This window comes from Cebidichthys violaceus, unplaced genomic scaffold (assembly GCF_023349555.1).
Source record: "Cebidichthys violaceus isolate CVI_PGR_0920_01 unplaced genomic scaffold, fCebVio1.0.p SCAF_29, whole genome shotgun sequence".
Classification (NCBI taxonomy): domain Eukaryota; kingdom Metazoa; phylum Chordata; class Actinopteri; order Perciformes; family Stichaeidae; genus Cebidichthys; species Cebidichthys violaceus.
In genome coordinates, this window is record NW_027176472.1 from 4,209,241 (window position 1) to 4,234,380 (window position 25,140).

General features: G+C 46.1%; 3 protein-coding genes across 3 annotated transcripts; all 3 read left to right on the forward strand.

The window, feature by feature from the left end:
• Positions 1-597: 597 nt before the first annotated feature.
• Positions 598-3,344, forward strand: snrpb (small nuclear ribonucleoprotein polypeptides B and B1). The gene is made up of 7 exons (XM_068722299.1): positions 598-728; positions 1,838-1,989; positions 2,301-2,412; positions 2,510-2,662; positions 2,746-2,875; positions 2,965-3,090; positions 3,190-3,344. The coding sequence occupies exons 1-7, from the start codon at positions 726-728 to the stop codon at positions 3,228-3,230; spliced, it is 717 nt and encodes a 238-aa protein (XP_068578400.1). The 5' UTR covers positions 598-725; the 3' UTR covers positions 3,231-3,344.
• A 1,181-nt stretch (positions 3,345-4,525) lies between these two features.
• On the forward strand, positions 4,526-9,985 carry ctsa (cathepsin A). Its single transcript, XM_068722255.1, has 14 exons — positions 4,526-4,730; positions 6,000-6,169; positions 6,597-6,708; positions 6,798-6,848; positions 6,941-7,027; positions 7,119-7,268; positions 7,494-7,676; positions 8,162-8,253; positions 8,428-8,506; positions 8,599-8,747; positions 8,896-8,971; positions 9,233-9,322; positions 9,406-9,507; positions 9,645-9,985. The coding sequence occupies exons 1-14, from the start codon at positions 4,545-4,547 to the stop codon at positions 9,726-9,728; spliced, it is 1,611 nt and encodes a 536-aa protein (XP_068578356.1). The 5' UTR covers positions 4,526-4,544; the 3' UTR covers positions 9,729-9,985.
• An 825-nt stretch (positions 9,986-10,810) lies between these two features.
• Positions 10,811-24,980, forward strand: ralgapb (Ral GTPase activating protein non-catalytic subunit beta). Its single transcript, XM_068722162.1, has 33 exons — positions 10,811-10,835; positions 11,748-11,924; positions 12,333-12,535; positions 12,754-12,908; positions 13,214-13,400; positions 13,495-13,626; positions 14,075-14,217; positions 14,765-14,815; positions 14,997-15,041; positions 15,263-15,310; positions 15,392-15,543; positions 16,655-16,835; positions 16,977-17,106; positions 17,259-17,426; positions 18,030-18,144; positions 18,277-18,412; positions 18,562-18,623; positions 19,063-19,156; positions 19,315-19,448; positions 19,588-19,770; positions 20,924-21,072; positions 21,283-21,452; positions 21,619-21,722; positions 21,859-22,014; positions 22,237-22,422; positions 22,528-22,686; positions 23,120-23,246; positions 23,361-23,477; positions 23,679-23,785; positions 23,876-23,978; positions 24,083-24,137; positions 24,218-24,357; positions 24,530-24,980. The coding sequence occupies exons 2-33, from the start codon at positions 11,769-11,771 to the stop codon at positions 24,700-24,702; spliced, it is 4,221 nt and encodes a 1,406-aa protein (XP_068578263.1). The 5' UTR covers positions 10,811-10,835; positions 11,748-11,768; the 3' UTR covers positions 24,703-24,980.
• The last annotated feature ends 160 nt before the right edge of the window (positions 24,981-25,140 follow it).

Genomic DNA, 25,140 nt, shown 5'->3' on the forward strand with positions numbered 1-25,140 from the left:
CTTCTTCTCTATATTTTCTTACTGTTGTGATTTTAATATTTTAATAGCCTCCAAAATAAGAATGAATGAATGAATGTTTAGCTCAATTTATCTAAAGCTGAGATGATTTCTATCGCTTGTGAGTTTAAGTTATGAATGTATAAAAACAAAGAAAACGTTGTTACTGTAACAAGCCCCGTTTGTTGTATTTATTTTATAGAAATATTAATTATATTGTGGTAACTACTATTGTTAATGTTGTTTTCCTTTTTCTGACATGGAAAAGTCACGAAAAATGTTTTTGTTCTGGAATACAGTTGATATACTTTTATAAATATATATTTATACATTTTTTAATATATATAAAAAAATATATATATTTAAATAAAAAAAAAAATATATATATATATATAAAAGAAAAAATAAAATATATATGTATATATATATATATATATATATATATATATATGTATTTGTATTTATTTCATTTTTATTAATTATAAATATAAACAATACGAGGATCAATGAAAAGTAAAACTCTGCGGAACTGTAGCTTCGGGTTGTTGTTGCAGGCCGGATGGGAACTGCGCGTGTGTCCTTTGTTCGGGTAGGAACAGTTCCGCTGACCGATCGTCACTTCCTGTGAATCTCTGATAAAGACGAGCCTGGCGGTTTCTCCGCGGGTCAAATTTTTTTGGGTTTGTTTGGTGAATCCGGCGTGAATCGGAGCCATCAGAACCGCAAACATGGTGAGTGTTTACAGGGCAGACTGCCCGCGAGCCGCCCGCCGCGTGGGTCTTTAAATGTATACCGGATTATGCGGTTTTATTTTAATAATAGCGGGAGTTTGAATGGACGTCGGTTGAACGTCGGTACAGAGCTGCAGCAGCGCGCGGAGTCAGGAAGTTGTTCGGTTTATTAGAAACCACACCAGTAATCGGTTTAATCTCGTGTTCTCCGGTGGGGTCCGTTAACGGGTTTCTGTGTAACGTGTTTAACTTAACAGCCGTTAATTTACCCGGTTAGGCCGCGGTGTTTGTTAGCGGTTAGCTTCTGAAGTTAGCCCCTCGACGTTGTGATTCATTTACGTTGTTCTCGTGAATTAAAAGTACCCACGCTCGTCTCAAAGCACCAGATTAACGGCGTCGTTACATTTACCGGTTCATGTTCGTTCACACCGACGTGCACTAACGTTCTTGCACGAAGCTAACGAAGCTACGAGCTAACCGTGGAGTTGTTTTAAAGCTAGTTTATCCGATACGATTATCCGCACGTGTCGACATGAATGTAATCTATACGTGAGTTTATCTACACGTAGAATGTGTCTCCTGTTGTCTTCAACAACGTGTCTATTTGTAGCACCAGGAATACTGGACTAACAGTCATCTGTGTTCTTTGTATTCTTGAAAACGTGTTTTTCTTGCCAACAGAATCAATGCGTGATGCAAAACATTAAAACTCAACAAGAAGCTCTGTTATAGTTAGTTTGATTCAATTGTGTCAGTCTGTCTCTCTGCGTGTGTGTGTGTGTGTGTGTGTGTGTGTGTGTGTGTGTGTGTGTGTCTCTCTCTCTCTCTCTCTCTCTCTCTCTCTCTCTCTCTCTCTCTCTCTCTCTCTCTCTCTCTCTCTCTCTGTGTCTCTCTGTCTGTCCATTTACTTCTACAACCTGATTTCGACCCCAAATGAATTTCTTGAAGTTGTTTTCATTAATCGTCTTTTTATAACAGTGTTTTATTGACCCAAAGAGAACTTTAAATCAGGATTATATTTATATCATAAATGCACAAACTGATGTAGGAGTAGCCTGTGGTGGTGGTTATGATGTCACATTAACGGCCGTCTCTGATTGGCTCCTCAGACGGTGGGTAAGAGCAGCAAGATGCTGCAGCACATTGACTTCAGGATGAGGTGCATCCTGCAGGACGGCCGGATCTTCATCGGCACCTTCAAGGCCTTCGACAAGCACATGAACCTGATCCTGTGCGACTGCGATGAGTTCAGGAAGATCAAGTAGGTCCACGACTCTGGTTTTCTTTTGAACGCACGCGATGCAACTCGGCAGCCATTGCTGTTTGGGTTCGCTGGTTCTGGTCCGCTAGAGCAAAGAGAACTGTATGAATGAGCGGTACGGGGGGCCTGCAGGTCTGTAGTTGGGACCCAGGGCTCTCTTGCTATACCCTGTTCATTCCTGTTAAATCAGTATTTTAAAACCTGAATGTCGACGTACGCCGTTAGACGTAACTGAGGCATGCTGGGTAATGAGGCCCGTCTGTGGACCCTGATGAATGAGTTGTTATGTCTTTTGTTTTGTCGTCCCGCAGGCCAAAGAACTCCAAGCAGCCGGAGCGAGAAGAGAAGAGGGTTCTGGGCCTGGTTCTGCTGAGGGGGGAGAACCTGGTCTCTATGACGGTTGAGGGCCCGCCCCCTAAAGATGTAAGTGGACCTCTGCAGCCAATAGGAGGCAGACCTGTGGTGATGTCATCAGAATTTTCATATTTACTGAACTGTTTGTTAAACCCCTCCCCTCCAGACCGGCATCGCTCGTGTCCCGTTGGCGGGCGTGGCCGGTGGTCCCGGTGTGGGTCGTGCAGCAGGTCGCGGCGTCCCAGCAGGAGCTCCGATGCCTCAGGCTCCGGCCGGACTCGCCGGGCCCGTCAGAGGTGTGGGCGGTCCTTCGCAGCAGGTAAATACGGCAACAACAACGACTGCCCTGCGCTCAGGTGCGTGTTCTCGCTCGCGTGATGACGGCTTCCTGTGTGTTTCCAGGTGATGACTCCACAGGGCAGAGGGACGGTTGCGGCGGCGGCGGCAGGAGCGAGTATCGCCGGCGCGCCAACGCAATACCCGCCTGGACGAGGAGCCCCGCCCCCGATGGGCAGAGGAGCCCCGCCTCCTGGTGAGTGGACATGTGACGTCATGAACCTGACTCCTCCTCTGTACTGATCGGTTGAGACCTGACGCCCCCTTCTCCTCCCCTCCCTGCAGGTATGATGGGCCCACCCCCTGGCATGCGACCCCCGATGGGTCCTCCGATGGGGATGCCTCCGGGTCGAGGCGCTCCGATGGGGATGCCCCCCCCGGGCATGAGGCCGCCGCCCCCTGGCATGAGGGGTAAGTTGTTTGCCGGGCCTGTCGGATCACAGCCTCATTAATCAATCAATGTGAACACGCCATGTGACCGCTTCTGTTCTGTTTTTTTGTGTTTTTTAGGACCGCCTCCTCCTGGCATGAGACCGCCCCCCCGGCCCTGAGGAAGCCCCGCCTCCTCATGCTCACTTGTTGTATAGATCTCTTTTTTTTTTCTTTTTTAATCCTCGGTTTTGTGTTTTTTTAAATAAAGTTTCTTCAGGATGGTTTGATTTCAACTTGGCTGTCAGTTCAGTTTCTATGACGACCGGTTCAATAAAAGAGTCTAAAGTATAACAGCCAATCAGAGTGCAGATTACATCATTAATATACCGAATAGTTTAAAGCTTTAATTCATACAGTGTCAAATTATAAATGTGCTTTGCCTCAAGTTGAGTGAGATCATAATCAAATAGAGATGCTAGAATAAGAAAATCCATCTATAAAATGTCTTTCTTAAATTAATTTGACGCCATAAAGAACAACTTCAGAGCTTTCTTGTCTTTAACATGTTTCAGTGACTTCAGAGCTTTAGTCTTAGTGTCTAAATTTATGTTGAACTTCCTCACCGTTGAGGACGAAGTCTTCAGTTCCTTAAACTGAGTCACAATGAAGAAGTCACATGTTCTGAACTTTCACTTTCTCAAAATACATTTGACCTCATCAATGTTGAACCTCTTATGAAGTCGGTTGTTAAATCTCACTTTGGATCTTGAAGTGTAAATGTGTCTTTTTCACTAACTTCTCAACCTTTACATCTCCATATGTTCTTCTTTTCAGGGTAAATTACTTTTAATAGGAAATGTAATCATCAAACTCGAGGCTGGTTTTGCTTTATTATAATTGTATTGTTGAATTCATCACAGAGCTCAGGTAACAACATTCAGTTTTCATCCATAAAATGAGCAACAGCCCAAATCCCTTTAGTGTGTGTGTGTGTGTGTGTGTGTGTGTGGGGGGGGGGGGGGGTTGTTCCTCACTGTCGACTGTGGAACCACCTCTAAGAACCCACTGAAAGGGTCCAGAGGACCCCGTTAACACAATAAGGACATGAAGGTTCAACAGGAAGTAAGCTTTAACCTGATCCACCTGCTGGTCTGACTGAGTCCCTCAGAGACCAGGACAAAGAGGGCTCCGTTTATCTAATATAAATGTGGATTATTTAAATTATTCAAAGCTTAATTCTAGTTGATCCGGTGACGTCATAGAAACAAATCCTCATAAATACAAATCTAGGACTCAGCTGAGTCACTGTTCTCCGGATCAGAACCATGATGTCATTCTTTATTTATTAAGAAAATATAATAATCCAACACGATCTATGAGTCTACAATAAAACCAGCAGACTTTTATTTTGAAAAGACACAAATAACATCCGTGTACAATAATAATAATAATGAATCCAACCACAGATATCATTTGTCTGCAGACTGTACATAATGATTACAACAACTTATAATAAACAAAACACAGCGACATCCGCGTCAGTTCAACAGACAGTCACGTGGGCGGAGGGGAGTCATGTGACCGTCCGCGGTCATGTGACCTGCTCTGATTCTTCATTATCGGCAGCTGCAGTCACATCAACTCCACAGCTCGAGAAACCAGACAGACAGACAGGCGAGGTGAGTGTGTGTGTGTGTGTGTGTGTGTGTGTGTGTGTGTGTGTGTGTGTGTGTGTGTGTGTGTGTGTGTGTGTGTGTGTGTGTGTGTGTGTGTGTGTGTGTGTGTGTGTCTGAAATACTCTCAGCTTTGTTTTCATTGAACTTTGTTGTGTTTGGTGACGTTTAGTCCGATCCAGCTTGTTTCCGGGTTAGTTTATACAACCCTTGAATCTAAACTCAGGAGTTATTTATTTATTTATTTATTTATTATTATAATATATATATAATGATTAGTCCATGATCTAAACATGTGACCAGTAAACACATGAAACTGACTGTCCTTGTGTGGGAGACAGTCTGTCAGACAGAGAAACTACTGCTACTGTGTCGTCGTTGTGTTGTCTGCCAGACTTCATTCAGTAATCGGTACATTCTGTAGTTCTGCATCCGGTGGAGGCTTTTGGACCTTCAGGTTAAAAGCGAGGAAAACTAATTCTGAATGGCAAACGTGTTGTGGTGAATTCGGCACAATTTATAAAATCAACCACGAACGTTACTTCCTGTTAGCGTCACGTGTTGTTTTGTTTGCGCCCCCTGGTGCGTTGATCCCACTTCTGCAGTGCATGACCGTGTAATACTCAGAGTACAATAGTATTGTAATGTACATTTACTCACTCTGACAGAAAAATAACTGGTTTAAAAAAAAAAGCTCATTAATTCCTGCACGCGATACTTCATTTAAAAAAACCCAAATTAAACCTTTACTTCCTCCCTGTGTAAAGGGGGTCACGTGATGCATCCAGACCGACTCATATTGTGAATCAGTAACTTCTTGCGATGCTTTCGGCTCATAGAAACTCGACCACAAGCGTCACTGTTTTTAAATATTACGTGTTTTTTAAGCAGGTTTCATAACCTCATGACGTTAAGAGGAAACGAGTCGTGCACCCGCTCTCGTGCTGCCACCTGTTGTCCGACAAACGTCACTTTAAAACCCTCGTTTTAACAGGTGGATCGATGCTGGCAGCCGGCTGTACCGACACGAGACACATGATCGGTACATGTTGGCCCCACATCACGTTACACACGAGTTACATCTGTAATAACCGCTCGTTGTTTATTTAAACACGAGTTTCGTCACGGATGGATGTGTTTAATAAAGTTTCACTGTTTTGAACGTCATCTTTAAACTCTTAATTAGATGCTGCAGCTCAGTATTTAATACGAGAGATGAAGCTGATTCTGAGTCACTGCTGTCATGTGTTGATGTCACTTCCTGTCCTGTTTCAGATGCAGGTGGTGGTGTTGTTGTGTTGCTTCCTGTTCTCTCTGCTGGGCGGCGATGACGCCGCTCCGGCTGAAGACGAGGTGAAGTACCTGCCCGGTCTGCAGAAACAGCCGAGCTTCAAGCAGTACTCTGGATACCTGAGTGTGGCCGACGGGAAACACCTGCACTACTGGTCGGTACCCGGAGACGCACCTGAAACGCACCTGGCACATTCTGCATCACTACAGCTCAACAAGTATCCAAAATAAATGATTTGTGTCCGTCCACCTGAATCCTAAAACACCAGATCTGTAACGAGCTCAGGTGGACTATCTATGAACCAGTAATGTACTCGAGATCGGTCCTGGTCTCAATACCCCCTTTATTTTATCTAAGGTCTCGGAGTCAACCTCGTTTTTACTCCATGTTTCAGTCTCAGACAAAGAACTCTGGATTTTAAAAAAACAACATGGAGACAAAAATGAATCTGAGGAAACTCGTCGTTGCCATCGTCACCTGACCTGGTATACGGTCACTTGACCATATCGTCCACTTGAGCTCACCTGAGTGTTGGTGGTAACGTCCACCTGTGGTGGTGGTGGTGGTGTTGTTGTTTTCAGGTTCGTGGAGTCCCAGAACAAGCCGCCGTCTGACCCGATGGTGTTGTGGTTGAATGGCGGCCCCGGATGCAGCTCTCTGGACGGACTGCTGACGGAACACGGACCCTTCCTGGTGGGTAACCTCTTGACTTCGCCCACCTGTCCCTGTGATGTCACAGGTCACAGGGACACCTGCTGAACTCTGACCTCTTGTTGTTTCAGGTCCAGGATGACGGAGTGACGCTACAGTACAACGAGTACTCCTGGAACAAGGTCGGTTATATCAGTCACCTGCATGCCGTCACGTGACTCAGGAATACTAGTTGTGATCCATGGAAGCTGATTGGTTCACTGTTTCTGAGCAGATTGCCAACATGTTGTACCTGGAGTCTCCAGCAGGGGTCGGCTTCTCGTACGCTGACGATAAGAACTACGTCACCAACGACACGGAGGTCAGTGACGCGCCTGAAACCCCGGCTCCCGATTGACTCACAGGTGTTCAGTGTTAGGTGTGTTAAGGTGTTTGTTTGTTTTTCTCCTCAGGTATCGATGAACAACTACCTGGCTCTGAAGGAGTTCTTCCGTCTGTTTCCAGAGTTCAGCAAGAACGAACTTTTCCTCACCGGAGAGAGTTACGGAGGAATCTACATCCCGACGCTCGCCGAGAGGGTGATGGAGGACGACAGTCTAAACCTGCAGGTACACACAAATACTGTAGTACTGCATGCTAATACTGCAGTACTATACGTGTAGTACTACAGCACGCTACTACTGCAGTACTGCACGCTAACACTGCAGTACAAGGTGAGTGATGGCGACGCTGTATTATTGCCTCTGTAGTGTAAAGTGTCCGATCACTGTTGTTGTTTTTGTGGGATGCTAACATTAGCCACCATGTCACGCTAGCTGTTGTCTCACCTGCAGGGCGTTGCCGTGGGAAACGGGATGTCGAGCTACGAGATGAACGATAACTCTCTGGTGTACTTCGCCTACTACCACGGCCTGCTGGGAAGTCGACTGTGGACGGAGCTGCAGACGTTCTGCTGCAGCGTCGGGAAGTGCAACTTCTACAACAACCCGAACAAGAACTGCTCCGCCAGCGTGAGTCTGGTTTACTGGTTAATGTTAAAACTAGGTCTGAACCAGTATGTCTGATAAAACCAGGTGACCGCCAGTCTGAAGCTGGTTTCATATGTTTCAGACCAGTCTGAAGCTGGTTTTATAGGTTTCGGACCAGTCTGAAGCTGGTTTTATAGGTTTCAAACCCAGTCTGAAACTGGTTTTATTGGTTTCAGACCAGTCTGAAGCTGGTTTTATGTTTCAGATCAGTCTGAAGCTGGTTTTATGTTTCAGACCAGTCTGAAGCTGGTTTTATAGGTTTCAGACCCAGTCTGAAGCTGGTTTTATTGGTTTCAGACCAGTCTGAAGCTGGTTTGTGGGTTTCAGACAAGTCTGAAGCTGGTTTTATTGGTTTAGGACCAGTCTGAAGCTGGTTTTATAAGTTTTGGGACCAGGTCCCGAGTCTGGTTTAGGAGGACTGAATCAGGTTAAACCAGTTTGTTTCAGCTGTTGCGTTTCTTCTGCAGCTCGCTGAGGTTCAGGACATCGTCTACGCTTCGGGACTGAACATTTACAACCTGTACTCTCCTTGTCCAGGCGGAGTCCGCCAGAGATTCGGGTAAGCTTCGACCCTTTGTCTCATCAGGGGGAACACGTGTTACTGTTTTTACATTTACACCAGATCTTAAACATGGATTCTGTAGCTGCTGCTAGAAGCTCACCTGCAGCAGGTGTAGTGTGACCACAGAGCTCACCGGTGACAGAGGTTGACTTCCTGTTTGTTGATCGTCAGTATTGAACGAGGTGAGCTGGTGCTCAGAGATCTGGGGAACTCGTTCATCAACCATCAGTGGACGCAGCTGTGGAACCAGGTGTGTATAAACATCAGCTGATGTCTTAACGTTAACATTTCTTCACCTGACGGATGGATAGAAACCAGGTTCTCCTCTTACTGTGTGAGCAGAAGTTGCGAGGTCTGGCGTCTCTACACCTGTCCGTCCGTCTGGACCCCCCCTGCACTAACTCCACCCCCTCCACCCTCTACCTGAACAACCAGTACGTCAAAGCCGCTCTGCACATCAGCCCCAAGGCCCTGGACTGGGTCATCTGCAGGTAACGCACCTGAACACCGAACACACACCTGTCCCACTACACACCTGCTCACCTGTCTCACTACACTCCTTGTTTGTCATTCGGTTGTTTCAATGAAGTTGTAAACTTATCGCTGCCTTTTTTTTTTTTTTTCTTTTTTTTTTTGCAGCTCTGAGGTGAATCTGAACTACGGTCGTCTCTACCTGGACGTCAGGAAACAGTACCTGAAGCTGCTCGGCGCGCTGGTCAGTGAACACAACACACCTGTTCTCTTATCATAGAACACGGCACGTTCTCCAGTACACCAGACTTCATTCAAAGTTTCAGTGTTTTTAAACTACCTGCAAAGTGTTTACGATCAGGTAACAGGAAGTGACCAAAAAGATCATGTGATCAACGTCACAGCATTTAGTGTGTTCACAGTAGTAGACACTACTAGATGTGTCCGGGTGGGCGGGGCTTGTGTTGGTCATGTTCTTGTTGAAGATGTCGCGTTGTCTGTACAGAAGTACCGGGTCCTGGTGTACAACGGGGACGTGGACATGGCCTGTAACTTCATGGGGGACGAGTGGTTCGTCGAGTCTCTGAACCAGCAGGTAACTGTGATCTTCATTTTAAACACAGCGCTGGATCGACTCTGTAACTCCTGGGTGTGTTAACCCCGAGGTGCGTCTTGCAGGTGGAGGTCCTGAGGCGTCCGTGGCTCTACAACGACGAGGACGGTCAGCAGATCGGAGGCTTCGTCAAAGAGTTTGACAACATGGCCTTCCTCACTGTGAAGGTAAACGCTCTCATCTTCGTCGGCTGACCCTCAGGGGTGTCGTACGTGCCGAGGACTTCCTCCTCTGTCGAGTAGCTTTTTAAAGGAGTAGTCGTTCATTGTTTGAGTTGTGCAGCTGACCTCTGTTTCTCCTGCAGGGTTCTGGTCACATGGTTCCCTCCGATAAACCAATCGCTGCCTTCACCATGTTCACCAGGTTCATTAAGAGACAACCCTACTGACCCTCCGCTCCGTGTCGACTCTTCATGCTGCTGCACTTTGATTTGATTTTGATTTTTCTCACTGCCAACCAGATCATTTTTGCTGGAAATAACAATAAAGAAAGTCTGGAGCTCACACGACTGTACTGGTGACACGTTGCGATGGAGACGAGCGCTGCTTCTTTTTGAATGTGAAACTTCTTTTGGTCGATTTTATTTTATTTTATTTTTTTTATAAAGGGTGATGACGAGGGTAGAAAATAAAGGTTTATCTTGTGTGACTTGTGTTTTCATTTCAACGAGAAATTATGATTTATCGATTAATCAAAAGTCCATGTTTTTAAATGTAACGACTATCTATTAATAAAGTCGTTGCAGATAAATTAATTTCTCTCGATCAGGTAATCGACTAATTGTTGCAGCTCTAATTACTGAGAAATAAACGGAGAAAAGGTTGTTTGATCCCCATCTGTGAGTTCCAATACTCAGACTACCATACTTTTTAGTACGCCAAAAGTACCAGGATGTTGTTCTGGCTATTCTGACCCACAATCCTTTGCGCTGCAGATATGAGCAAGAACACACACGTCTTACCCCCAATGCATGGTGAGGTGATGGCTGGTGAACATTTCTGTGCAGGCCAGGCTAAATCTGCAGCCTCCATGTTTGTAGTCCCCTACAGTTAGCAACATTAGCATCGTAGCGGCAGCAAGAGGACCAGAGAGAACGCGGCACCGGCCAACGAGGAACACGGAACAAGAACCTCAGTTTTCTGCTGTGATGTGAAGCGGTGGCTCTGTCCTGTGAGTACAGACTGAACGAGACACCGGTTCACGTTGACTCCGTCAGTTAAAGTGTCTGTTTATTGTAAACGGTAACACCGAGGTCCCTCCTGTTAAACTGGAACTAAAGTTTCCACCTGACCCTGAAGGCAGCAGCAGCAGCCGGTGAGTTCAAGTTCAGAGTTTTGACTTTCAGAGTGACCTGACTGTTCAGTAACACACACACACACACACACACACACACACACACACACACACACACACACACACACACACACACACACACATACGTATGCCAACACAGACAGCTCACCTGAAGCTCATTCACCTGGACTCACCTGTGCAGGTAAGACACTTTTCATTCAGACGTTAAATCAGTCTGACACTGCACTTTTAAAACATTAAGTTCACTAGTGCTGGTGCCTCAGCTGGACTGGGTTTAACGGTGCCTCAGCTGGACTGGGTTTAACGGCGCCTCAGCTGGACTGGGTTTACTGGTGCCTCAGCTGGACTGGGTTTAACGGTGCTTCAGCTGGACTGGGTTTAACGGTGCCTCAGCTGGAATGGGTTTGATGGTGCCTCAGCAGGACTGGATTTACTGGTGCCTCAGCTGGACTGGGTTTGACGGTGCCTCAGCTGGACTGGGTTTAACGGTGCTTCAGCTGGACTGGGTTTAACGGTGCTTCAGCTGGACTGGGTTTACTGGTGCCTCAGCTCAACTGGGTTTAACGGTGCCTCAGCTGGACTGGGTTTAACGGTGCCTCAGCTGGACTGGGTTTAACGGTGCTTCAGCTGGACTGGGTTTAACGGCGCCTCAGCCTACTGAAAAGTCGGTATGCATCTCAATCTGGGTAGAATGATTTCTGAATAAAATTGAATGTGAATCCATCTGTTTTTGAGATTTAATTCAGTCTGAATCAAAGTGGTTAAAAGCAGTTGAAGTGTCGGTGATATGCAGACAGTGAAGGTAGTTGAAGTGTCAGTTGACATTTGTTGGGGGGGGGGGGTGGTTTGGCTGAAATGTTTACAAATAGCAACCAATCAATGCTGACTCAGCTGATCGCAAAGACACGACGCCATCAGAAGCCCGGTTCAGACCTCTTGGTCTCGAGGGACCACTTCTCAGTTCTGTATGAAAATAAACGAAAATGAAGCACTGGAGTTATCCTTTAACCTTACTGAAAAATAATACAAAAAAAAACAAACCTTGTTTACTTATTAAACTGTCTGTCTGTATTTCTGCCTGTCTGTCTCTCAGGTGAGCAGTGATTGACAGGCCATGGACCAATCACTGTCCAGTGGGCGGGGCCATGTGAGTGTGCTCAGTTGTTTCCCGCCCTCGGTGGGCAGAGATGTTGCTGTTGCTGTCGTGAAATCCCTGAGAGCTGGCCTGGGAAACCCCGACACCCGCAGCCTGCTGCGCACAGACAGACAGGTGTGTGTGTGTGTGTGTGTGTGTGTGTGTATGACCTCTATGGAAACTTAAACACACACTCTGGTGTTGATATGTAATCATGTTCAGTGTTGGATGAACAATTGTAGTTGAGGGTAGAAATCATTTACTGGCCTCGACTGCCAGCTGCAGTCTGCACACCTGTCTGCGTCTGCTTAAAAGGTGTGTTGAAACAACACAGTTCAACATCACAACAAACTACGTCCTGCACAACAGTCCTACAGGTGAATCTACACAAACATAACGATCACGATTTATTACAGGACTGTTCCATTAGACCTAGTTGGAGCCAGGTGTTCCTAATAAACTGGACACTGAGAGTAAGTGTGAACTGAAATTACAGCACGGCAGCTGGATAAAAACACTGATTGGTTGAGTTTGTTTTTTCAGGTGAAGTGGACGATGGAGGTACTGTGTTACGGTTTGACTCTCCCATTGGACGGTGACACCGTCAAACTCTGTGTAGACGTCTACACTGATTGGCTGATGGTCCTGGTTTCCCCGAGAGACTCCATCCCTCCTCCAATCAGCAGAGAGCCCAATCTGTACGCCCAGAAGATCCTCCGAAGCCTGTACAGCCTGTTCCTGTCCAGGTAGACTGTCACACCTGGACTGAACCTCTGACGGACATCTCAATGGTCCATTAAGAGGTTCCAGTGGTGCATTAAGAGGTTCCAGTGGTGCTTTAGGAGGTTCCAGTGGTGCATTAGGAGGTTCCAGTGGTGCATCAAGAAGCTCCAGTGGTGTATTAGGAGGTTCCAATGGTGTAGTCATAAAATTAACTTGTGTCTTCCCTGTCCCCCCTCCCCAGGTCGGACCAGGTGAGTCCGGTCTACATGTCTCTCTGTCAGCAGGTGTTGTGTGCAGTCCAGTTGTTGGCCAGAGACAGTGCTGTGATGAGCAGAGACACCTGGGAGACTCTGCTGAACTTCCTGCTCTGCATCAACCACACCATGCTGGCTACAGGTGAGCCTGAGACCCCCACCCAATTGTCTCCTCACCCGTTGGTCTCTCACGCACCTGTGTCTCTCTCATAGACCTGTCTCTATCTTTAAACCTGTCTGTCTGTCTGTCTGTCTGTTTGTCTAAATAGTACATAAAAAGCACCAATGACCAACATTACAATAACAAATAAAACATATATACAAGTCAAGTGTTCTGTAAGTTGTAAACAATAAATAGGGGGTCAGTGTAGGGGGGTCTTCCTGAAGTCCTCTCCACAGTTGTAAGAGCGTTCAGTTTCAGCTGATCACCTGTCTCCGTCTCTGCAGGCGGCGTGTCAGAGCAGCTGTCTCACCTGTCGATGGCGGTGCTGTTTGAGGTCTGGTTGCTGTCTTGCTCTCGGTGTTTTCCGTCTCGCTCTCTGTGGCAAACGGGCCAACAGATGTTGAGCAGCTGCAGACATCAGGGCGCAGTGGTGGAGCAATGGAGCCGAGTCATAGCCGCCCTGACCTCCAGGTTTACAAACACACCAACAAACGTACAAACTCCACGATGAAACCAGAACTCTTCTTCCAGTCGTTCATTGTTTATATTTGTGTTGTCTGTTCAGGTTGTTGCTGTTGACCTTTGGTCCGTCCTTCCCTCACTTTAAAGTTCCAGATGAAGACGCTGCTCTAATCCCTGAAGACATGGACGAACACAGAGTCCCTCAGACCTGGTTCAGGTTCCTGCACCTGCTCAGGTAAAGCCAAGGTGGCAACCTCCGGTTCTGAAAAGTGAAGCCAATGCTGAAGTGTCTTAAAGCTGCATTCTCTCTAGTGTCCATCAGGGGGCGACTCCTCTGGTTGTATAGAAGTCTAGTCTAAAATGACTCTACTTCTCTCTTGATTTATTCCCTCAGTAAACATTGTAAACATGAGTTTATGGTCTCAATCTCTAGTTTACAGTCTTCTTCAATACAGCATGATGTTCATTTAGTACATTATGCTCCATTTAGAGTCAAACAGACCATAAAGAGGGGATGATTTAGGGGCGGGGCTAAGTTGTGATTGACAGGTCTCTATCAGATATATATATATATATATATATATATATATATATATATATATATATATATATATATATATATATATATATATATCCCTAGATACTCTTAAATCTCTCTCTAACTTCAGTAAATGTCCTTTCAGTAACCCGGTGGATCTCAGTCGCCTCGTGGTTGTTGGTTCGACTCCTTCCTCCCGTGAGGAGGCATCAAGAGGAGACAATCAGCTGCCAAACATCTTCTTCAGAGCCATGAGAGGAGTCAGCACGCTGGTCGACGCCTTCCTGGGTACACTGACCTCGGACCGCCACCTAACCTCTGACCCCCGGGTCAGGCAGTCGGTTCCTCACTGAGATGTCTGTGAACATCTCACTGCCTCACCTTGAGTCGTCTTCACAGAGATCTCAGAGCAAGTAGCTTAACAAGCGACTTAGACGACCATTCATTTGAAAAGCATCATATGAAAATGAAATTTCACAATAATGTGCTATTTCGTTAACTGGCATAAAGATGTGAAATGCGGAAAATAGTAATTTACATATTTATTAATTTAGACTTTCTGACTTTGTGTCCCAAATAATCGGCTTATAGATTTCCTTCCTTTCAAGTAGTCGCTGGTTTCACTTCCTCGCCACAAATATCAATGGAGATAAAATCCATCACTGTCAACATTTAATCACAGTTATGTTGTGATCTCTGCATTCAAACTGTTCTGTGGTTTACTCACTCAAAGTGATGTATGTTAAGAGTAATAATGAGATAAAGGGAGAAACAGATCATTTCATTTCACAGCCTATAAGTGTTATTTTTATTTGAGTAACTTGTATTTCTACAGGTGTGACTGTGGTCAACAAAGAACCAACAGAGCAGCTTCTACCAAACACTGGTATACACATATTATATACATATACACACACACACACACACACACACACACACACACACACACACACACACACACACACACACACACACACACACACACACACACACACACACACACACTGGCATACACTGTTGTTGTTTCTGCAGTTGTGGCAGATTCTTTTGTTGCTATGTTTCTCCAGGACTTACAACAAGGATCCATTTCAGAGACCGGTTGCCTTCTCTCGGTAAATCAGATTAACCTAAACTGATCAGGTCAATCCGATCAATAAGATAATCAAAGTAGAGTCCTCTGACAGCCGAACCAGAGCCAGATCTGATCTGCTCTCTGTTGTACCCACTGGGGCCAAATGTCTGGATTAAAGTTAATTTTATTGATAACATTGATTAAAACTGAACCTTCAGTCTGACATTTGGTTTTTCAGTTTTCCACCTCGTCCCCTCTCAGGTGTTGCTGTTACCAGGAGCCCGTTCAAAGACCGCCACCCTTCCCACGGTAAGCCCCGCACACCTGCCTCCCTATCCAGATTTGATTAGTGGTTTTGATCTGTAGAAACAGATTTTCTGGCGTCCTCAGGTATCTCTCGACCTCGTTCTGGCAGTGCCCCTCCCATCCCGGTGAACATACTGAGCCTGCCCATCGCTCCTCCCTCCACCACCTCCCCCCCTCCACACAACAAACGACTGAAACCTGTGAATGTTTCAAAGGCAACGAGCAAACCTCTTGCGGTATGACGTGTTTGTTTGTGTAATTTTGGTATTTCCTAAAAACTCTGCAAAATATCCTCCCTTTTCCCTATATGCCTCTTTACATAACGCTTTACCTGACTGGTGACATAACTCTTTACCTGTCCGGGTACATGACTCTTTAACTTGTCTGGGTACATGACTCTTTACCTGACTGGTGACATAACTCTTTACCTGTCCGGGTACATGACTCTTTAACTTGTCTGGGTACATGACTCTTTACCTGACTGGTGACATAACTCTTTACCTGTCCGGGTACATGACTCTTTAACTTGTCTGGGTACATGACTCTTTACCTGACTGGTGACATAACTCTTTACCTGTCCGGGTACATGACTCTTTAACTTGTCTGGGTACATGACTCTTTACCTGACTGGTGACATAACTCTTTACCTGTCCGGGTACATGACTCTTTAATTTGTCTGGGTACATGACTCTTTACCTGTTTGAGCGCATGACTCATTACCTGCCTGGGCATCCAACTCTTTACCTGTCCAGGCACATGACCCATTACCTGTCCGGGCACATGACTCTTTACCTGTCCGGGCACATGACTCATTACCTGCCTGGGCATCCAACTCTTTACCTGTCCAGGCACATGACCCATTACCTGTCCGGGTACATGACCCATTACCTGTCCGGGCACATGACTCTTTACCTGTCCGGGCACATGACTCATTACCTGCCTGGGCATCCAACTCTTTACCTGTCCAGGCACATGACTCTTTACCTGTCCGGGTACATGACCCATTACCTGTCCGGGCACATGACTCTTTACCTGTCCGGGCACATGACTCATTACCTGCCTGGGCATCCAACTCTTTACCTGTCCAGGCACATGACTCTTTACCAATCCAGGCACATGACTCTTTACCTGTCCGGGCACATGACTCTTTACCTGTCCGGGCACATGACTCTTTACCTGCCTGGGCATCCAACTCTTTACCTGTCCAGGCACATGACTCTTTACCTGTCCGGGCACATGACACTTTACCTGCCTTGGTACATGACTCTTTACCTGTCCAAGTACACTTCTTGTCCTGGTATGTTTGAGCCATATTACTTATGGGGCTTTATTCCTCTCTCCTCTCAGGCATCTTCCTCCCCCCATCACTGGAAGTCGTCCTCCCATCCTCCGCCCTCCCAACCCCCTCTGTGCTCCTCTCCCAGACCCTCCCCCTCCCCACTCAGGTGTAACGTGGACTCCCTCCTTCATCTGTTTGGTGACTGGCTGTTTGATGCTGCTCTGTTCAACAGAGACTCTGGTCTGCCCAGTCAGTACTCTAATTACACATACTACACACAGTACTACACATACTGCACAAAGTACTATGACACACATTACAGGTTCTTCATACACTGTGTAGTGTTACTGTCACCATTCACGTGATAAACTCTCTTTGTGTCTTCTCCAGCCGGTCATGGTGATGTCACCGTGATGTCAGCGAGGTGGGCGGCTGGTAGAGCCGAGGCCTGCGGGACACTCTGCAGGATCTTCACCTGTAAGAAAACTGCAGAGGACATCCTGTCTGTCTACCTGTCCAGGTACACATGTCTTAACACTTTTCCAGGTGCAGACCTCTCTGTACTACTATACAATCTGGTGACAGTTGTTGTTCTGTCTGTCTTTAGTTTGTAATAAACTTCATGACATCTAAAACTTGTGTGTGTTCTTCCCTGCTCTGTCCAACCTTCAGGTTCTACCTGGTTCTCCTTCAGGGTCTGCAGGTGTCGGAGGAAGTGTGTTCTCCTGTTCTGGCCTCCATCCTGCTGAACTCCACCTGCCTGTTCTGCTGTGACCTAAAAGGAGTCAACCTGCTGCTTCCCTCCTTCATCTCAGCTGTGGAGAAAGTGCTGCTCGACAGGTACAAGTACTGCAAATACCACAATCGCTGTGAATGCTAGTATCATTACTGTAGACACTGCTTCTTTAAATACTTGTACTGCAGAACAGTTCTGCTGCTGTTGGCCTCACAGCTTGATCCGGTCTGATGAAGCTCAGTGAGTCTCACCTGGGCCAGGTGACTCTGGACTGCTGAGATTTATAGTCTCTCGGTTCTGGGGAGGAACCATCTATGATTTGGTTGTGATTTTTTGTTAATAAAACATAATTAGAAGAAAATGTAGTGCTGGAATTTTTACAGTCAGGGGTCAGCAAGCTCCGGCAAGTCCATGTCTGAGTTGGACCCAGAACCCTGTGGGTACCGGCTCGTTTCACCAATGAGCTCTCGTCCCGGGCCGGGATCTGGTCTGGTCCACAACCTCCAGCCCACACTGGGGTGATGAGTCTCAGATCTTTTACTTACGTAAAAGCCGTAATACTTCGTCACAAGTAAAAGTCATGCATTCAAAATTGTATATTAATTGATGCATACATGTGTTTGCTTTAATTCTGTGGTTGTTAAAGGTGGAGCAGATTACTTTATATGCTGCTGGGTAGTTTAATCTATCTCAATTTTCTTCTCCAGAGACCTGTTGAGGTTTAAGAGTTTTGTGAGTCCGGTGGATTTGAGGCGAGCCTCCATCCAGGTCCTGCTGACTATGCTGCCCCTCCCTCTGCAGTTTGGATCCGTCCGATCAGAGGTAAGCTTCTATCCACCCTGTTAAAAACCAACACACACACCTGTGCAAACCTGGACCTCACAAATGAAGTAAGAACATCCAATAATAACCACAGAGAGAGTAGCAGTCAGCTGTGTATGTGTGTGGCTTCAGGTGATATTGGACGGGCGGTTCAATGGTGATGATGTCACAGGAGGTAGCTTCCTGTCTCTGAAGCACCGCCTCATCGGTGTTCTGACTGGAGCTCTGCAGACGGAGACAGACACCTCCAACACACAGATAATCCTCGGTCAGTTACAGATCCTGATCATTCATTTATTCGTTCATTGTACTCTACTGTTCTTATTCTATCTTACTTTATTGTTTTTATTTTGACGGACTCTACTGTGTTTACACACTCAGACCTCAGACAGTCTGAATGATTTCTGTTTTGTGTAGCGGCCATGTTGAACCTCGTTCAGGACTCGGCTCTGATAAAGGCTGCAGGACAAACTCAGCAGGTGAATCCACTCACATATACTGACATCTACTGAAACTCTATTTTAAGAACAGATAAACATAATTAGATAACAGAAATAAATAACTATATTTAATGTTTTAGGTCACTTTTTAGGTTGACGATTAACCTTTTTATTCTGCCTATTTTGTGTCAACATCCATGAAAATAACTGTCTATATGTCATACTGCAAGTTTATGTTTTAATATTACACATTCTCTAAATGGTCTTTACTGCACATGCTTTTGTTGTCTTTCACATACTCTTGTTGTGAGATGTGTTACATGTCACGGTACATCATGTGGTGTTTATGGGATGCCTGGACGTATCCCTGGATAATATTTGGGGCTGAATTATTCATAACAATCAGCCTACAGGTGGTGCCAACAGGACTGTGGTTTTTCAGAAAAAATGAAAACACTTCATCTACTTTTGTTTCCAGGAGACTGAGTCCCAGCAAGGTGGAGCCAGTAGACCCAGATGGACCGGGGGAACCAGTGGACCCAGTGCAAATAGATGGACCAGAGGGACCGGAGGTTAATTTTGATGATGACTGATTTTAGGTTGAAGGAATTTTAAAACATTGACCGTCATGTGATGGAAATCTGAGAGCAACTATCTGATTGTGTGTGTGTGTGTGTGTGTGCGTGTGTGTGTGTTTGTGCGTTCTTGCTTGCGTTGCTATGGTAACCAGCCGTCCAGTCAGACGCAGCAGGGATCCTGTGGGTATGGTTTGTGCATCTGTTGACTCAGCGTTTGACGGCTCAGTGGAGGAATGACTCAGCAGTTTGTCTCTCTGCACTGGAAGTACTGGGAGGACTGGCTAAGGTGGACACACACACCTACACACACACACACACACACACACACACACACACACACACACACACACACACACACACACACACATACACAGACCCTAAACTAATTGTAAATGTTACTGTGACCCTCTGTCATCATCCTGCAGGTGGAGGTGAGCGTGGAAGAGAGTGAGAGGAGGCGAGCCGTCACTTCAGTCTGTTGCTACATCGTGTTTCAGTGCAGTCGTCCTCCTCCACTTCACTCCAGAGATCTGCACTCCATCATCGTCGCTGCTTTCTACTGTCTGAACGTCTGGTTAACGCAACACCCCACCTTGCTCGACCACCAGGTAACAAACAGTAATGCAACTAACAGCAATGCAACTAACCAACAGGTATAACCAACAGCCAACAGGTGACTAACAGCCAGGTAATTAACAGCTAATTAACTAACCAACAGGTAACCAACAGCTAAGTAACTAACTACCCAGTAACTAACAGCCAGGTAACTAATCAACAGGTAACTGAAGGTATACACATTTTTTCTGGAGGGAGGTGTTTAAGACCTTCAGTCAGATGTTCCTAGTTCACCCTCACAACATTTTTGGGTTTAACTCATTTGTCCGGCAGCCTCCGCTACCAACTGATCCAACTCACCACCAGGTAGTGATCAGCTGTCAGCGCTTCTCCTCTCTTCACCCAAGTGCCCAAGACAATGGCCGCAGATCTGATGAGACAACCAGAAAGTTGATCATTGAACTTCGGCTTATGGGATTCTGATGCGAAAGAACACTTATGAACAGCCCCCTTTTCTTGAACATGGTTTTTGTTAACAAAGCACCACTCTGGTTCAGATTGGGTAGGCCAGTCCTGACAATCACCCACTTCCTGGGGAAATGGTCTTCTTGTGGTGTTTTGTTTTGTGGCGCATTGTGGTGGTGGTCTACTGCAGAAAGTTCTCTTGAGTGAGCAGCCCATGGTAGAGAGGCTGAGAGTCATTGACCATGACGACACCACCAACAAAGAATCCAGCTTTACCTCCAGGACAGCGCTGGCCTTCATGATGATCTTGTTGATTCTATTGGCGTCGATTATCCTCCCCCTGCTGCACCAGCGTACCACAGCACAGAAGATACTTGAAAGAGTCGGCTCTGGCTCTTCTTGTTCTTAGCTCGGTCCAGCTTGTTGTCTAGATGTACTCCCAGGTCTTTGTAGTCCTGCACAGTGTCCACATCCACCCTGGATGGAAACAACTTTACTGTTTACTTCGTTTTGCCAGTCTTTGACTGTAGGTGGTTCAGCTTACGCCGCTCAACAACGGAGTGTACAATGCCCCTGTTCTCAGAATCCATCACCTCAACTAGTAGGAGAACTTCTGCAGATAACAGGACCTGGAGTTGTGGCTGAAGTCGGAGGTGTAGAGGCTGAACAGAAATGGTGACCGTGGTGTGTGTTTTGGTGACTGCTATATGTGTAGTTATGTGTTTTTTAAAAATTTTTTAGGAGTGTTTATTGGAGGTCCTGGAGATAGTGGAATTGGGAATTTCGGGCAGTAAGTCCAGACAGGAACAGGAAGTGAGGTGTAAAGAAACGAAAGAACTGAACCCCGCCTCTCTGAGGGTGAAGGAAGCTGCAGAGGCCACGCTGAGCTGGTGAGCAAAACAAACACACGTGTAAAGGTATTAGGTGTTTTAAAATGAAGTTGATATTTATTAAATGAAGGAATACCTGACTATTTTTCATCTCCACTACCTTAATCACTTGAGTAATACCAGCAGAGTGTTCACATCTTTGGCCCATTTTGTGTTAGATAAAAAGTATATTTTAGCTTAACACAAGTCTGATCTTTACTCATATCTCAGTGTTATGCAGGTTTCGGGGGCCTTCCCATCCCTCGGAGGCCTGCTGGGTGAGGACGCTCTGATTGGCCGCTCCACTTTGAGTGACAGCAGTATGAAGAACTTCCGATATTTTGTGGTGGACCGCTCGGTCATCTTAGCCATGCTGGAACAACCACAGGGACCTGAACAGGGTCGGTCCTGATTCACTGATCTTGAACCAGATATAGACAGAAACACAGACTTTTGTTTCTTGATGTTGTTTTTGATTTATTTTCTGTCGATCAACTAATCCATCAGTCAACTCATCCTTTTAGATATAAGGACAATCCTAATGTTTTGAATGGTGTGTGTCTGCAGCGCCGTGTCCGTCACTCACAGTGCTGATCAGAGGTCCGTCAGGATGTCACACCTGGACTCTACAGCTCCACCTGCAACCCAGAGAGGGAAGAACGGAAACACAGGTGACCACTTCCATCACTGGCCAAATACAATAAAAACACAACAATAACAATTTATAATGCTTCAGCTTGTAAACATTGTGTGTTTGTCAGGCTTGAGATCAGTATTCTATCTTTCTTGTCTGTTGATCGTCTGTAGCAAACTCTGATCCCAGAACAGCATGATGTGGCCCAGGAGGATGCTGGGATACGATGTAGTGTCAAACATCAGCTGTTTCCTGAAAACATTGACAGAGTTGCATCAGTTAAAGCAGATCTGAGTATTCCAGCTCTGCATGAGACCGTTACTGAGGAGGTACGTATTGGTCCAACCCAGATCCATACCCTGCTGATTCTTCATTTTACCTTTATTTCTTTACCAGTGGTGTTCCTCAGGGATCACGTTTAGGTCCTCTTCTTTTCACTTAAATTAAAGTCAGACAGGTTTTCTTTACCTGTCTGTCTATGAAGAATTAGTACCTGCTCAGGTGTGGGTAAATTACCAGTCAGGTAACTCCTCCTCTTCCTCCTCTGACAGGTGCAGCAGCAACTGGACCGTCTCCAAGCAGCATTGAAGAGGCAGCGACAGGTGGAGGCTCGGCCGCAGGTGAGCGGACGCTCGGTTGTCATGAAGACCTGCAGGCCGCCGCATCCAATTACAAACTTCCAGACAGCGAGACTCTTCCTGTCCCACCTGGGCCTGCTGACACCTGAGACCTTGAAGGTACCAAGGACATGGCAGGAGATTGATTTATTGATACGTTTAGAAATGTCTGTTGTCACACCCGTCTGTCTCTCCTTTCTCCCTCTCATTTGTTGTCCTCTGTAGAGTCCAGGTACCAGCGGGGTCCCAGCTCAGCTGGTGTCTCTGGACTCGTCACTTCCGGGTTTCTCTGAGGATCTGAGGCGTTTGGACCAGCTGCCATCCAGAAACTGTGACTCCGCCTTCATCTTTTACATGAGAGCAGGACAGAGGACAGCTGCTGAGGTCAAATTTACTGTATATTCATTTGCTTCCAACATGTGATATAGTTTCCTTTTTGTTGGTTGATGATTTGGTTTGATTGGGTTGGTGTTGTGGTCCTGAGTCTGTCCAGTGAATGCCTCAGGACCAGCTTTTCCCCTGGCCTGGCTTCATCTCTTATGTCTAGATCACACTATGCAACATCAGCCCTGATTTTCCACTCGCCGACAATTGTTTGAACTTCCATTGAAAGAGCCCCAGATCTGAGGACAAATCACCGTTGGCTCAGCGCTCGCAAATTAGGGTTTGAGCGAACCGATAGGCTCGCCTTTGCATCGCAGACAAATTCCAGATATCTAACATGCTAAATATCTGAACCTGTTGGGGAGTCTATCGGGGAAAAGACACACGTTTGAAAGTTGTGAAGAGAGAACTTTGCTTAACTTTGTCTTTGTAGATTCTGAGGAATGTGGAGTTCAGCTGCAGCGTCCAGTCTCACTTCCTGGACTTCCTGTGGTCTCTCGGTCGGCCGGTGGAGGTGGGGCGACTACGACAGGAGGGCGGGTTTAACACCAACAGTTCAGGTCAGTGCTCTGATTGGTCACTTCTCCACAACAGGACGCTGTCAGGGGTCAAGTGGTTAAATGTGGTTTCTCTGTTCTCCTTCATCCTTAATTGGTTATTTCTTTGTTTTGTAGAATTCCCTGCTGTGCTAGGAGACAGTGGAGGGGGCGTGTTTAATGGAGAGAGGTTTGTCCTGATGTACACCGACGCTCTGACAGAGATCACCTTCATCGTACCCTCATCATCACACAGTGAGTGTCTGACGATCAAAGTACTAAAGTCAGTTAGTGTTGACCATATGAGGAGAGATGAGACCATTTAAAGAGAGGTGGTACCACATAACAAAGTGTGACCATATAAGGAGAGGTGTGACCATATAAGGAGAGGTGAGACCATATAAGGAAATATATTATTATTACATATTAAATTGTTAATTGCGTTTTTATTTAAAGCGGCTGATTTGTCGAAGAGTCCGGAGGAAGCGGAGCCTCCAACTGGGGTGCCATCCAACCTGCAGAGTCCTTTTGAGCCCAGCAGAGACTCCGCCCCCGAACCCCCAGTATGGACCTTCAGTATAAAAGCCTTTTCCCTTTTCTTTCTGTCTGTCAGTCTCTGACCTGTCTGTCTTTTCTCTCGGTTCTTTGTCCAGACTTCTCCAGTTGAAGACATGAAATTTTTTCGTTTTGAGTTGTCGTCTGTTGGCTCTGAATCTAAACTCCTGATAGTCTGGGTCGAACGCTTCGAGGATATCGGTAACTAGCTTTATATTAACAGTATGACTACTAACAAACATATTGATATTATAGTTACTACTTCAGTAGTGTTACGTTGAGACGTTGTAACGTTGTGTTTTCAGAGAACTTCCCTCTATCTGACCTGCTGTCGGGGACGAAGACAGAAACACCGACCAGGTGAAACACACTAATGCACTTTTACAAACGGCCTCAGACTCATTAGTAACACAACTGTCCGTCTTTCTGTCCACTGTTAGTGTTTCAAACGTCCAGCTGATCTTCGTCCATCCTCTGAAGACCGGACTCTACCGGATTCGTTTCATTGGAAACACGACCAGCAAGTTCAGTTCGGTTGTCCCATTGGTCAACGGGAGTGTGGTCAGCAAGAGGTCTTTGGGTACGTCTGATTGACGGTGAAACATCTATAAATAAATAACAGTTTGTCTCTCTGGAGGTTTAATCAGTTTTTGGTTAAAGAAGTCTGTTTCTTCATTGCGGAACAAAAACCTTATAATATAATATATTTAATCACGATTGGATAAGGACCTCGTTTCTCTCTCTGTCTCCAGGTTTCCTGGTCAGGGAGACCGTGATCAACTGCTGCCAGCGGCGCCGGTTGGAGAGTGACTCCGCCCCTCCGTCCCATGTCAGAAGAAAGCACATGATCAACAACATCATCCTTCGTTATCGCAGCCGCCGCTCTGAGCCCGCTTTTTACGCCGCCCTGTTCCAGGACCCCTGAACCCCCCCCCCATCCTCCTGACCTTTAACCTCTCTGACCGACGTGTGACCTGTTACCATGCTTGCGTGTTTGTGTAGTTTTTTTTTATTAAAACCGGCCAATCAGGATCAACGATTCCTGCTGTTTAAAAAAGTTTTTTTTGCTTGCGACGACGTCATGGTGTTTACTGAGCGATGACGTCACCTGAGTGATGATGTCATCTGAGTGATGATGTCACCTGAGAGGTTTTAATAAACTGTGTGGAAACCTCTGGCGTCTCTCTGTGTGTGTGTGTGTGTGTGTGTGTGTGTGTGTGTGTGTGTGTGTGTGTCCTGAGCAAACCTCGCATTCTGATTGGTCCTCTGGTGTGATGTCATTGATTCTATTCAAAGGGCTTTTTTTTTTATTGGAAAGAAAAGTGTCAACAGCAATGTTGCCAAAGTCACATATTCATACATT

Excerpts from the sequence above, each read along its gene's own strand:
- ctsa (XM_068722255.1), top strand. The coding sequence starts at position 4,545 with ATGATTACAACAACTTATAATAAACAAAACACAGCGACATCCGCGTCA. Across the intron at positions 7,269-7,493 it reads TGGAGGACGACAGTCTAAAC|CTGCAGGGCGTTGCCGTGGG; the intron begins CTGCAGGTACAC and ends CTGTTGTCTCAC. Across the intron at positions 8,507-8,598 it reads GGACGCAGCTGTGGAACCAG|AAGTTGCGAGGTCTGGCGTC; the intron begins GTGTGTATAAAC and ends CTGTGTGAGCAG.
- snrpb (XM_068722299.1), top strand. Across the intron at positions 2,413-2,509 it reads AGGGCCCGCCCCCTAAAGAT|ACCGGCATCGCTCGTGTCCC; the intron begins GTAAGTGGACCT and ends CCTCCCCTCCAG. Across the intron at positions 2,663-2,745 it reads TGGGCGGTCCTTCGCAGCAG|GTGATGACTCCACAGGGCAG; the intron begins GTAAATACGGCA and ends GTGTGTTTCCAG.
- ralgapb (XM_068722162.1), top strand. The coding sequence starts at position 11,769 with ATGGACCAATCACTGTCCAGTGGGCGGGGCCATGTGAGTGTGCTCAGT. Across the intron at positions 17,107-17,258 it reads CTGTCTGTCTACCTGTCCAG|GTTCTACCTGGTTCTCCTTC; the intron begins GTACACATGTCT and ends TCCAACCTTCAG. Across the intron at positions 24,358-24,529 it reads GGTCAGCAAGAGGTCTTTGG|GTTTCCTGGTCAGGGAGACC; the intron begins GTACGTCTGATT and ends CTCTGTCTCCAG.